Raw genomic sequence first — 12,658 nt, forward strand, 5'->3', positions numbered from 1 at the left:
TTGGAGCAACCTGGGACAGTGGAAGGTGTCCCTGCCCATGGCAGGGGTGACACTGGATGGCTTTTGAAGTCCCATCCAACCCAAACCATTCCATGGTTCTATGAAAGCTCTAGAAGGAGTGGGAAGAACCTGCTCCAAACCCCAGAGTTATGTGTTTATCTTGGCATTCTTGGTGTCTTCCTCTGAAGCCTCCAAATCCTGCACTACCTCAGCTCTAGGAATGAAGTTTCTTTTCTTTCATACTGCATAATTTATTGCAGAAGTGCCTCTTCCAGTCCCATGTTAAATTCTGCTGCTGAATTGTTGGGTCATAGAGACCCCTCAGTTGAACCTCCGTACCCTGTGCTGGCACCTAAGAGCTGGGAATGGTGAGGTTCTACCTTCAAGGGCCCTTGATGTGAGATACCATGTGGGTGTATATCCCTAAGCAGTCTCTTGATTAATCAAATTCTCCCTTGCCTCTTTTCTTTCCTTTTTTTCCTTTTTTTTTTTTTTTTCCCTGCAAAGCAATATAGTTTGAGCTCTCTATTTAATCTCTGAAGTCAAAGGTACATGAATAGCAGGCGTCCTGCTGTGGTGTTTCTGCTGAAGCTGCAGATGCTGCTCCCCTGTGCTGCACCTACAGCCCTCCCCCCATGATCCCACTGCCCTGGTGCGTCTTTTGGGTGGGTGCCCCAAGTTATCCTTCCTGTGAATTGTCCTTAACAAATAATTATTGCTTATTCTAGCTTTTTCTCTTAATTAGCCTGTAGAGATATCATGGTGCCAAGGATAGTTGTGGGGGATGAGAGTATTTTTAGCTGAGTTCAGTGAGAAACAGGAAACAAAATAATGTCAAGTCCCGTTTCAATCCCAAATGAAATGTCTTAAGTGACTTTGCACCATAATGGAGAGCTGTGGAAATTTAGTGTACCATGAAAGAAAAGAGCAGTGTTTCTGTTTTACAAGAGAGGGAAGCAAGCAGGATGGAGGAGCTGGTGTCACACCAGTCACACGTGAAGTGCATGGCACATTTGGGTCCGTGGTGGATGAAACAGCTGGACACAAAGAGCAACTCAAGGGTATTTTGGGACAGATTTTATGTTCTTGTCCCCAGTACACCAGCAGCAATACTGGAACTCAGCAAGGCTTTCTTGCACTGCATGAAGAGAGCCTACAGGAAAGATGGAGAGAGGCTGTTGGAGTGACAGGACACAGAGGGATGGCTTCAGACTGACAGAGAGTAGATTTAGATTAGATATTAGGAAAAAAGTAGGTGCTGAGGCCGTGGCACAGGTTGCACAGGGAATTTGTGTCCGGCCCATCCCTGGAAGTGTCCAGTGCCAGGTTGGATGAGGTTTGGAGCAGCCTGGGACTGTGGAAGGTGTCCCTGCCCATGGCAAGGGGGGGAACTGGAAGATCCCTTCCCACCCAAAGCATTCTGTGATCCTGTGGTGTGAGACCTGGGGTTAGCAGAAGGGACTGGTGTCAGGGTCACTGACAGCAGGGAAGATTAGAGCACAGGGTTGGTAAATCCCAAAGCTGTCTTGATCAGGGCCAGTCCCAACTGTCCTTGCTGCTGGTGGAGGTAAACAGACCGGCCAAGCTCATGTTCATTTCAAAACAATTTACTTGTCATGTCTTGAAAGTACCTGTCCTCTGTTTGCTTTGTAATAACAAACCCCTCCCTGTCCTGCTCCTGCCTCCTAGGGCTCAGCCAGGTCCCCTGGGTGATAAGTGCAGCTGTGCAAGTGCTTGCAGCATCTTTACACCCTGGGAGTCAGCAGGCTGCTCTTCCCACCCCCGTTGCTGGCTTCTTGTCATCCCTCACTCACTGCAGTTTAGGAGAGGATCACCACAGGTGGAATGGGGCCACCTGGAAAGGGAATTTTTGGAGATCTGTGGCAGCATTGCTGGTGCAGAGCATCCAACAGAGTGATAGTCTGGGAGTGATTGCAAAAAAAATGCACTTCAAGCCTCAGAAAGGAGGCTGGTGGCTGGCCAGTAGCTCCCAAAAATTCCTGTCTGGGGAGGTGCTTGGTATTTTTGGGCTGGTTCCCTAAGGCAGGCGTTTTCCTGGTGAATTGATTCAAGCTGCCTCATCAGCTGCTGGAAGGAGCTAAAAGCTGGGGATGGATTTGAGAGGAGGGTTGAGCTGGTGGGCTGGGCTCATGCTGCTTGTACAAAGCAAAGCTTGCAGGGTCTGGTTTCCCCCTGTCCTGGGCTGGGCATTCCTGCTGCTCTGGCTTTTGCCAGTGTGGTGGGGTCACACAGGGAGCCCATCCCTGCCACACAGCAGCATCCCTGGGCAGGGTGAGACCTTTGGTGGGTGCTGTGGTGCCTGTGCTGCATCGTGGTCCTTGCTGGGACAGCTGCTGGGAGCCCAGTGCAAAACCTGGGTCTATCTAGGTACTACACTTGCTTTTCTAAGTGCAGTGGGAAATTATGTGGGATAACATGGCATGGACATCCTTGTAGCCTGAAAAATGGATATAGGGTTTGCAAGGGCATCTAGGAGGAAGCTGTTTTGTGGAGAAATTATTGCCTGTGATGGTGATGAGGTCCTGGCACAGGTTGCCAGAGCAGCTGTGGCTGTCCCTGGATCCCTGGAAGTGTCCAAGCCTAGGTTGGATGGAGCTTGGAGAACCTGGGACAATGGAAGGTGTCCCTGCCCAAGACATAAATGAGATGAGGTTTAAGACCCCTTCCAACCCAAACCGTTCCATGATTCTGTGATCTTCTCAAGATGTGAGAGCTGCCTTAGATGATGGTCTTTGCATGTTAACCCATCCCAACCAGCAGCATACCCAAGGCTGGGAAGGATTGTTCCCTTTGGTTTTAGCAACAGGAACCCACAGAAAATTTGCTTTCGATGGTGCAGAAGGTGTCTGCTGTTGCAAAAAGCATCTTGCTTCCTCATTCCTATTTCATCTTCCAGAGATGTTGAGTTTGGGATGCACTAAAGGCTCTCCTGTCCCTATTCTTGTTTGCAAAGAAGAGGTTCATTTCCAAAAAAGGGGAAAGCTGTGATGAAGGGAAGCAGTTGGTTAGGATGGAGGTGAGAATCCTTAAGGATGGGAACCTCATGAGGTTTAACAAGGCCAAGTGCTGGAGCTGCACCTGGGTCAGGGCAACCCCTGGGACCAACCCAGGCTGGGCTGAGCAGAGGGAGCAGCCCTGGGAGAAGGAGCTGGGGGTGCTGTGGGTGAGAGCTGGGCCTGCCCCAGCCTGAGCCCCCTGCCCTGGGCTGATCCCCAGCGTGGGCAGCAGGGCAGGGGGATCCTGCCCCTGTGCCCCTGGGCTCAGGTGAGAGCCCACCTGCAGAGCTGCCCCAGCCCCGGCTCCAGCAGCACAAGGAGCTGGAGCTGCTGCAGCCAGTGCAGAGGAGGCCACGGAGCTGCTGCCAGGGCTGGAGCCCCTCTGCTCTGGAGCCAGCCTGGCACAGCTGGGGCTGCTCAGCTGCACCAGAGAAGCTCCAGGGACACCTCAGAGCCCCTGCCAGGGCCTGCAGGGGCTCCAGGAGAGCTGCACAGCCCCTGGGGACAAGGCAGGCAGGGACAGCACCCAGGCAATGGCTCCCACTGCCAGAGGGCAGGCACAGATTTTGGCAGATTGGGAATTAGGAATTGCTGGCTGGGAGGGTGGGCAGGCCCTGGCCCAGGGTGCCCAGAGCAGCTGTGGCTGCCCCTGGATCCCTGGCAGTGCCCAGGCCAGGCTGGATGGGGCTTGGAGCAGCCTTGGACAGTGGGAGGTGTTATTGTCCATGACAGGGGGTTGGACTGGATGACCTTTAAAGGTTTGTTCCAACCCAGCCTGTTCTGTGATCCTATGATTCCCTGGAGGAGAGGACCAGCTGGCTCCTCCTAGCATAAAATCCATCCGGGAGTGGCAGCTCCAGCGTTCTGGCTGGTGGCCAAGGTATGTTCTCTGAATGCTGCTACAAGCTGGTGTAGAGGCACAAAAATGCTTTTTGCCAGTGAGCCACGGGCGTGATTTAATGGGGATTAAGCGGCCTCCATGCCTGCCCTGCTGCTGACCAGGGTGCGCTGCCATGGGCAGCCACCAGTGGGATGGATTACTTCAGCAGGTTGACATCTCAACTTAGAGTTGGATGTGTCTTTTAGGATTACAGAGCTTTTCACAGCCCAAGTGCCTATTATATTGCCTGGGTGCCTGTAAAGAAAAGATTTTGTCCCGATAATGGTTTCCCTTTGGTTATTTACAAAGGACGATGCGTGGCGGCGGGCGCGGGTGCGCGAGTAACTGTGTATGGATGAGCTCGTGGTTGTGGTGCTTTTATTTAGGATGTGGGCTGTGCTCTCTGCCTGCAGAGCACGCCTGCACGGAGAGTTTTGTACCCTGGCTGCTGCTTCCATGGCATCGTGGCTCATCCCTTGGGGTGCCAGAAGGGCTGGGCACAAAACCAGGTGTTAGTTGCCTGAGGATTGCAGCCTGCCAGGTGAATGGCAGGAGGGCACACACAGGTGCATGGTGCACATGTGCAAGCTCATCTGGCAGGAAAACATCCTTGGTTCATGTCTTCCAGCACGATCCCTGCAGCCGTCACGTCCTGCCCAGCTGCCAGAGTGATGCTGTGTGTTCTCCAAGGAGAAACAGCGCAGCTCTGAAGAGAAGAGCATGTGTGAAATGCTCTTTCCTCAGATAGTCATAATAGTTGTTCAATATTTTTACCTGGCAACATTTTCCTCGTGAAGGTGAAAAACAACAAGGGTAGCATGTAATGTGGGTTCTCATTCCATTAGCTTATAGTAGAAGCAGGGGAATGTGGAAATCTATTATGTCTGCCTTAAGTCACAGATTGTGCCATAGGTTATAAAACTCAGGCTGTTCACAATTCAGGGGTTGGTGGTTGGAGGCTTTTTATGGCCTGTTTCAGATTTTATATCTAGAAATGCTGGTGCATTTGCATGTATTGAATTTGTGTCAAAATCTGTGAGTGTTCCTTGGTGTTGTTGCTGCAGCCAGTGATGCCCCAGCAGCCTCCTTGCTGTGACATCCCCTGTAGTGGAGCATCCCACCACAGGGTGAGCCCATAAAAACCCACCTCCTCTCACTTGATGTTCAGACAGTACTTTTCTTAGTTGTGTGCTGTTTTTTCCTTTCCTTTTTTGATAGTATCTATCACAAGCCAACGGTAATGTCTTCCCCCAGGCAAGGAAGCCCATCTGGTGGAAAACCACTCCAACCTCATGCACAGATTTGACACACTAAAAGATTTTATGTTTCTAAAGGTGATGTGGCTTTGGTTTCATTTAAGGAGAAGAAAAGGAAAAATATTCACTTTCCAACCACAAAGAGTTGCTTATGGCAGGGAAGCAAGCTACATAATAAATTGTTGTCTGGGTGAGAATAAGGATTTCTGGCTTTCTGGTTACTTTTCTCCCTGTCTTGCGGGATCAAGCTGGCTGTTTTGGGTTGGATTCTGCGGCACTTGTCTGTCCCTCTCTTTTTTCCCTCCATTTATTTCTGTGTTTGTTTTGATGGCTCTGTTTCAATGCACCCTGGTGTTTGCCTGCTGTGTTCTGTGCCAGACTCGTGAGTGGCACTGCAATGTGACAGCTGGTGGGCTCCTGTCCTGTCACTGGGGCTTTTCTGCATCACCAGGTACCAGAAAGCAGACCTGAGACTGGAGGGATGATGAAACACATTAAATGCTCAGCCAGCTGTGGGTGCATCAGTATCTGAAAAGCCCAAGGCTGGCTCCAGCAGTAAACACTCATGTGTTTTTCAAAGGTGTTTACATTTTAATTAGAAAAGGGTCAGATCCAGGGTATAATAATTTACATTTCTGTGCTTGATGTTTTGATGTCTGGAAAGGTAGTGGTTTTGGAGCAGCAAATCCAAGACAGACGCATGATGCTTTGTGGAGATGCAGCAGTACCTGGGTACAGAGAGTCATGGTTCATCTCTGTTGCTTTTATTTTCCATAGTAACTGTTCCTGCGGGTGGCTGGGTACGAGAGCTGCCTGCCAGCAATAAAGATAAACTGCTCCTCTCGTTCTCTGAGATGCTCTCACCGCTTGAGAAAGACGCATTGCTAATTACTTGTTGTTGGAAAAGGGCTGGATGAGGAGAGGCAAAATATTGCTGCAGAAGAGGCTCATTAAAAGGAGATGCTGGAAATCAAACCGTGCTGATGGCGAGGTGTTCCAGCCCCAAACACAGACAGTCAAAGGTCCTCGTGCCTGTGCTGCTGGCAGAGCATGAGCTGGTTGTTTGCAGAGTTGAGACACACAGAGAGTTTCACCTGACCCAGAGGTGCTGATAAGAAGCAGATAACAAGTAGAAGGGCTGTCCTGCACTATCTGCTCCTCCCTGCTCTGTATAGTCAAAGCATCTCTCTTGTTTGGGGCTGCAGGGACTTGCTCCTCCTGTGTGTGCTTCAGCAGCCGCTTTGGGAAGCCTGGCTTGGAGTCTCAGTGAGCAGGAAGTGTGAGGGAGGTGATGATGGAGGGTTTGACCGTGAGCTGTTCGTCCCTGCGCAGCCCCAGAGAGGCACTGAGCAGAAGAGAGTGTCAACTCAGCCTGGATATCCACCTCCACCTGCACGAGGTGATATCCAGCATGGCTGTAGGGGACAGAGAACAGTGGGGTGGGTTTTGGAGCCTGCACAAGAGATGTGAAAGTTGTCATTGGTTGCTCATGAGAGAGGATGAGATGTCTGGGCCTGGGTTGGGGCCTTTCCCTCTGTCTCCCTGGGCATCAGTTTGGTTTGGTTTTATCATCATCCCATCCAGGCACAGACAAATCTGGGCTGCTGAGCTGTTCCTCAGTTTGTGTCCCAGGTGTCTCAGAGCAGAAGGGACCTGCTGGAGCACAGTCTGTTATAAATACTCAAGGGAGAACAAACACGAGAGGGATGCTGGATGTCCTGTCAAAGAACATTCTGGAAGCAGGTGGCTGCATTGGTACGTGAAGAATTTGCACTGCAGCTGCCTTTTATAGGAAGCATCTCTTGTTCCTAGAAAACTGGGATGATAAATCCCATGTGGCAGGACAAAGGCTTTCAGGGATGTCAGGATATCTCTGTAGCCTGTCACAGCCTGTCTCTGCAGCAGCTGGCCTGCAATGGCATTTCTGAGAAATAAATATTCTCTGCATAAAGGATGCTCTGCATTCCTCCTGACTTCACTTTGGAGTCACGGAGGGATGGAGGATTGGCCTGGGATTTTCTTAGTGTTTAACTGAAGGATAATTAAAGAAGACACATGAGTTTTCAATTAAATGCCATCAGTCAGTCAGTCAAGCCTAAACAGCTGAGGCCATGTTGAGTGAAAGATGGGCTGGGCACTTGTCCTTTGTTGGGCTTTGGAGGTGGTTACACCTTTCAATAATTGAATTTCAGTTCAGGTGAGAGGAAGCCCAATGCATGGAGTAGTTCTGCCTGAACTCTGTATTTTAGAGATTTTTCCCAATGACCTTACCTAGGTGTTGGCAGTGGGTATTAGCTCCTGGCTGTGTAGTTGTCAAGAAAATCTGGTTACAGCTTTCACCATTTTGGTTGTGTGTGACAGCGTGGTGTTTGTGTTTCTCTTGCCTTTGGAAGCCACAATCCTCAAAGAAACTCATCAAGTGTGCAAGAGCACTTTAAGCTCTTAACATCCATCCCATGGAAGCAAAACACTGGCAAAAGCAATCTCTTTATTTTCTTTCCTTTGCTGGTGCTCAGTCATGTTGGACCTTGCATAGGAGCAAGGCGTGCTGTTGGTGTCCTAATAGCAGGTCAGGATGTGGGTTTGTGTGGATGAATTGGAGTGAGAACTGGCTTCCTCTTGGGTCACCCCAGCCCCCTACAGCTCTAGGATGGTGCAGAGGGGCTGGAAGGCTGGGAAGGGCTCTGGGAATGCTGAGGCAGCTCCAGTGCTGGGGACAGCTCTGGGCCCTCAGCACAAGAGAGACACCGAGGGGCTGGAGCGTGTCCAGGGCAGGGAACGGAGCTGGGAAGGGGCTGGAGCCCCAGGAGAGGCTGAGGGAGCTGGGCAGGGGCTGAGCCTGGAGCAAAGGAGGCTCAGGGGGGCCCTTGTGGCTCTGCACAGCTCCTGACAGGAGGGGACAGCCGGGGGGAACAGGGACAGGAGCAGAGGGAACGGCCTCAGGCTGGGCATGGGCAGGCTCAGGATGGATATTGGGGAAAATCCCTCCATGGAAAGGCTTGTCCAGAACGTCCAGCAGAGCTTCCCAGAGCAGTGGTGGAGCCCCCATACCTGGAGGGATTTAAAAGCCATGTGGATGTGGCACATGGGGAGATGGGTCAGTGGTGGCCTTGGCAGTGCCAGGGGAATGGTCTTGGAGGGCTTTCCAATCTAAACAATTCCATGATTCAGTGGTTCTGTAAGAATTGCTTTAGGAAGATCTCTTTATGGTTGCAGTTTTGGTGTAATGTTTTTGCCCAGAAGCTTGTTTTGGGGGCTGGAGTCCCTTGGCATGGCTGGGACACAGGTGGGTCTCATCCCAGGGGACAATCTGCGGGAAGCTGCCCTGCTGTTCTGTCTTGGTGCTGCCAGGCTGCTGCAGTCCAGATTTTGGAGAGCTTTTGGCATGGAGGGGAATGGCTGGAGCCTCCTCCCTGGGGAGGACGTGCATGTGGAGCCCTCTCACCCATCCTCCAGTGATCTGATGGAAATGCATCACTGTCCTGCATGTCTGTGGTCTTCACATCACAGACTCAGCACTTCTTAAATCATTTTGGTTGCAAGTTCCACTCTCCTGTTGCCTCCCAACCCAAAGCGGGTTTGTTCTCCATTACTGTTCTTCACCTATCAAACTCACCACTTGTTTCCACAAGTTCAACAGGCCTGGAGCACCTTTGGGAGAAAGGGAATGAGCCTACAAGTGTCATAAAAAATGCTGGTTCTTATTATTTGCTGATGAAGGATAAAACTGTATAATTGCTAAAAAAACTGTATAATCTTGCTAGAGCAAGAACCCCATTTAGATCCCCCTTAATAACAGCTATTAATAATAATTATACATTACAGTAATGCTGATAATTACTAAGTTATAATAAGCAGTTTGCACATCTATTGACTTTTTCTGCTGATGATTCCTTCTTTTATGGTCAAAGTAACGAGCACAACATGGGCTTTGTTAAATCATGGGGTTTTACAAGGATTTAAGTTGGAATAAATCTTCAAGATCCTGTAGTTCTACCCGCTTTCCATGGGCAGGGACATATTCCACTGCACCAGGTTGCTCCAAGTCTCATCCAACCTGGCCTTGAACACTTTCAGAGATAGGAAAGTTTTGGAAGGTAGTTTTCAGACCCCCAAAACTTACAAACTTTGTGCTTTGGCAAAGTAGGGTGGAGGGAAGGGGGAAGTGATAAAAAAGAGCAAATTTGAGATTGATCTCTGTTTGTTGTGGTTAAGGAATGTACCTGGTGTCTGGGAATCCTTTGTGGTAGGTGCTGAGCCAACACAGAGCCAAGGGATCACTGCTTCATCAAGAGCTCTCACCAGCATTTGTTTGCTCAGTGTGGGAAGATAGTAAATGCTTTGATGCTCAAGTGTGGGTTTTTCTTTGAAAACCTTTTTTGTATGTGTTTTGAGGGTGAGGTGAGGTGAGAAATTAGCTCCAGGCACAGATCGCCAGGAAGAGCAGGAGTTTTCTTCCTGTGGAGTGATGGTTTCCTTCAGAGAGAGGTGAAACTACCACAAGATGAATTTGTTTTAGAGTTTCCCAGCAGAGATCCACAAATGTCTCAGATATGTGGTTTGTGTTCTCTGAAATAGACAAAAAAACCCTTTGGGCTTGGGTAAGGTGTGGCCCAGTGAGATGGAGGATAACCTCTGACCCTGCTCACTCCATCCCGAGTGATGCCGCCTGTGTCATTTGTCCCCTGCCTCGTGCCATCACACCCCTCCAGGACTCACGGGAGCCTCCTATTCTCCCAACTCCTTCTTTAACACTTCCTGTTTGATAATTGGTGCTTTCCTTTTTTTAATTGGTGCTAATTAGTGAGAAGGGGAGAAGCATGCCCTCCTCCAGGGCTCCACACTCTCTGGGGCTCCTTCTTTTTTTCTTTCTTCACTTTCTTCTTTTTTCTTTGCCCTTTTTAATATGGCATATGATTTTTGTTCAGGAGCTAATGTGTGATATTGGTCTACATAATGAGCCTTTTTGACAGTCTGGGCACATTTGGGAATAATTCCTTGAGCAGATGAAATCCTTAGGCCAGAACTGCTCATTCTCGGCAGTTTCCAAATGATGCCTCAATTGTTCAGAGGTGACAGAGGAGAAAATAGTTCAGGAGCTAGAAACTACATGAGCTGGGAGCAGATTTTTTTTTCCCTCCCCTTCCCTTCTGGATGGCATGTGACTCACTCTGGATTTGCTTAGCGATTTTATGCTTGTCTCAAAGCAGACTGTAACTACCCGTATTCCTGGTGAAGGAGAGGGTGAGGGATGAAGCTGTTGTGTCCTGCAGTGTGCTGGCAGCTTCCATGTCTTCTCCCTCCCAGCTGCAGGAAGGGAGGAGTATGAGATTTACCACAAGACATTGGGCCACAGCCTGTTTTTTTCCAAACATAGAATTTTTAAATACCCTGAGATGGAAGGGACCCACCAGGATCACCCATTCCAGCCCCTGCCCTGCACAGACCCCCAGCAATCCCACCCTGGGCATCCCTGGCAGCGCTGTCCAAAGGCTCCTGGAGCTCTGGCAGCCTCGGGGCTGTGCCCATCCCTGGGGAGCCTGGGCAGTGCCAGCACCCTCTGGGGGAGAGCCTTTCCCTGAGATCCCACCCAAAGGCCCCTGGCACAGCTCCAGCCATTCTCTCTGGATCCTGTCCCTGTCACAGGGAGCAGAGCCCAGTGCTATGCCCAGCCCAGGAGCTGGTGATTTCCTTTCTTTACTGTGGTAGTCATTGAGCCCTGGAGAAGTAGGAAGGAGAAGAGAATTATAAATCCCCTACATCTCCTATAGAGGCAATTTTCTTCAGTGAGAGGTTTTAAAAGTGAATTCTGTTGTGATCTCTGTCTCACCTCCTCACTGGACCATTTACACTCGCATCATTAGCTAGGCATTATTTACTGCCACTGCCCTAGAGAAGCTTTTCAGTTATCATCCTCTTCCTCAGACATGTCCATTACCCCCAGCTTCTCACCCATATCCAGAACAACTAGAGCTTTGGATTTATTAAATAAAGCATTTTAGTGTCACATTTTTTTCCTCTCGTGCATATGTCTGGAGATTTTCAGTAATTTGGGTTTTAAGCAGGAGGCCAGGAAATATGTCTGTTGTCCTTAAATGCAGGAATATTGCATAAATGGAACATTTTTTGCATGCCTGGAAGCCCTAAAAGCAACCACCTAGGATTATTAGAAATTGTATTGTAAATGCAGATGTACAGCAAAAAAAAATCCTGCACGTGGCAACCGATAGGCTTTGTCTGCTTGAGTTTTTTATAATTACTGGGAAATAATTCCTCACTGTCCTTTTTATCCCGCTTCCTCAGGCTCCCTGTGTTCCTGGTGTGCCCCCTGAAGGGATGGAGAGCTCCTCAGTGGCATCGGCCTCCTCGGAGGCGGGGAGCAGCCGCTCCCAGGAGATCGAGGAGCTGGAGCGCTTCATCGACAGCTACGTCCTGGAGTACCAGGTGCAGGGGCTGCTCACCGACAAGACCGAGGGCGACGGCGAGAGCGAGAAAACGCAGTCCCACGTCTCACAGGTGGGTGAAAGGGACCTCCTCCCTCTCACTGTGGGGTGGGAGAGGGGCTGGGGGCTCACAGAGTGTGTTCTCAGCTGACGTCGCTTTTTCAGGCTTTGGATGTGGAGCAAGATGTGATAGAATGCTGGGTTTGGGGCAGCTCGCTGGGTTTGGGGCAGCTCGCTTGTTTGGGGGTGTATTTGAGGTTTCCAAGCTGCTGGTAGCAGTCTCCTGGTGCTGGATTTGGTTTTTTATGGTCTCAAGGTGCATCATTGAAAGTGTTCCAGGCCAGGTTGGACAGGGCTTGGAGCAGATTGGCACAGTGGAAGGTGTCTCTGCCCATGGCAGGGGGTGGAATGAGATGGGGTTTAAGGTCCCTTCCAAGCCAAACTGTTCCATGATTCTACATGTGAAGGATCCCATCTTTATCTGGTATCAGCAGTGTTTGATCTGATCTGTCTGAACTCTGCAGGTTTGCTTCAGCTGAGGATCTGACCCAGAGCTCTGGACCTGTTTTATATAATCTCAATGTAAAGAAATTACCAAACAAAGGAACCTTTTTAAGAATAGATTTTGGTGAAGAGGTCTTTTACAATTTGAGGATCAAAGCCCTTAGAAAGGGGAGAAAATATATTTAAAAATCTAGTGATTTTGTTAACCCAAGACTGGAAGGTGTCTGTGTTTGAAGTGACGCTTTGGAGGGGCTTCAGGTCAAACAGGCAAGTTCTGCTTATTAATGTGTCAAGCTCAAAAGTAGTATTGAATCAGAAATAAAATAATAGACAAAGTTTTGTAACCTCTTCCAGCCTTTCCACTGCTCTGCCAGTAAGCTCAGGCTCCCTCTGCATCTTAAGGACAAAAATTTCTAATTCTCTTGGCATACCATGTACGTTTTTTGCATTAAGATCCTTGATTGCAACAACAAAATCCATCTTCCAGTTGTGGAAATGGCATTTTAGCTTTCCTTCCTGGCTTGCCCTGGAACAAAGGAGCTGCTGGGTTTTTAATAT

General features: G+C 49.5%; 1 protein-coding gene across 2 annotated transcripts in view; it reads left to right on the forward strand.

The window, feature by feature from the left end:
* The window catches only part of CTIF (cap binding complex dependent translation initiation factor), a 146,087-nt gene that overhangs the window by 14,644 nt on the left and 118,785 nt on the right, over positions 1-12,658 (forward strand). For both annotated transcript variants that reach the window (XM_054283461.1, XM_054283462.1), the window contains exon 2: positions 11,457-11,669. In XM_054283461.1, the coding sequence (XP_054139436.1) occupies positions 11,490-11,669 (180 nt within the window). In that variant the 5' untranslated portion in view covers positions 11,457-11,489. The remainder of the gene's footprint in view (positions 1-11,456; positions 11,670-12,658) is intronic.

The sequence above is a fragment of the Melozone crissalis genome, unplaced genomic scaffold (assembly GCF_028551555.1).
Source record: "Melozone crissalis strain CALT ecotype California unplaced genomic scaffold, PUWL_Pcris_2 ptg000036l_1, whole genome shotgun sequence".
Lineage (NCBI taxonomy): Eukaryota > Metazoa > Chordata > Aves > Passeriformes > Passerellidae > Melozone > Melozone crissalis.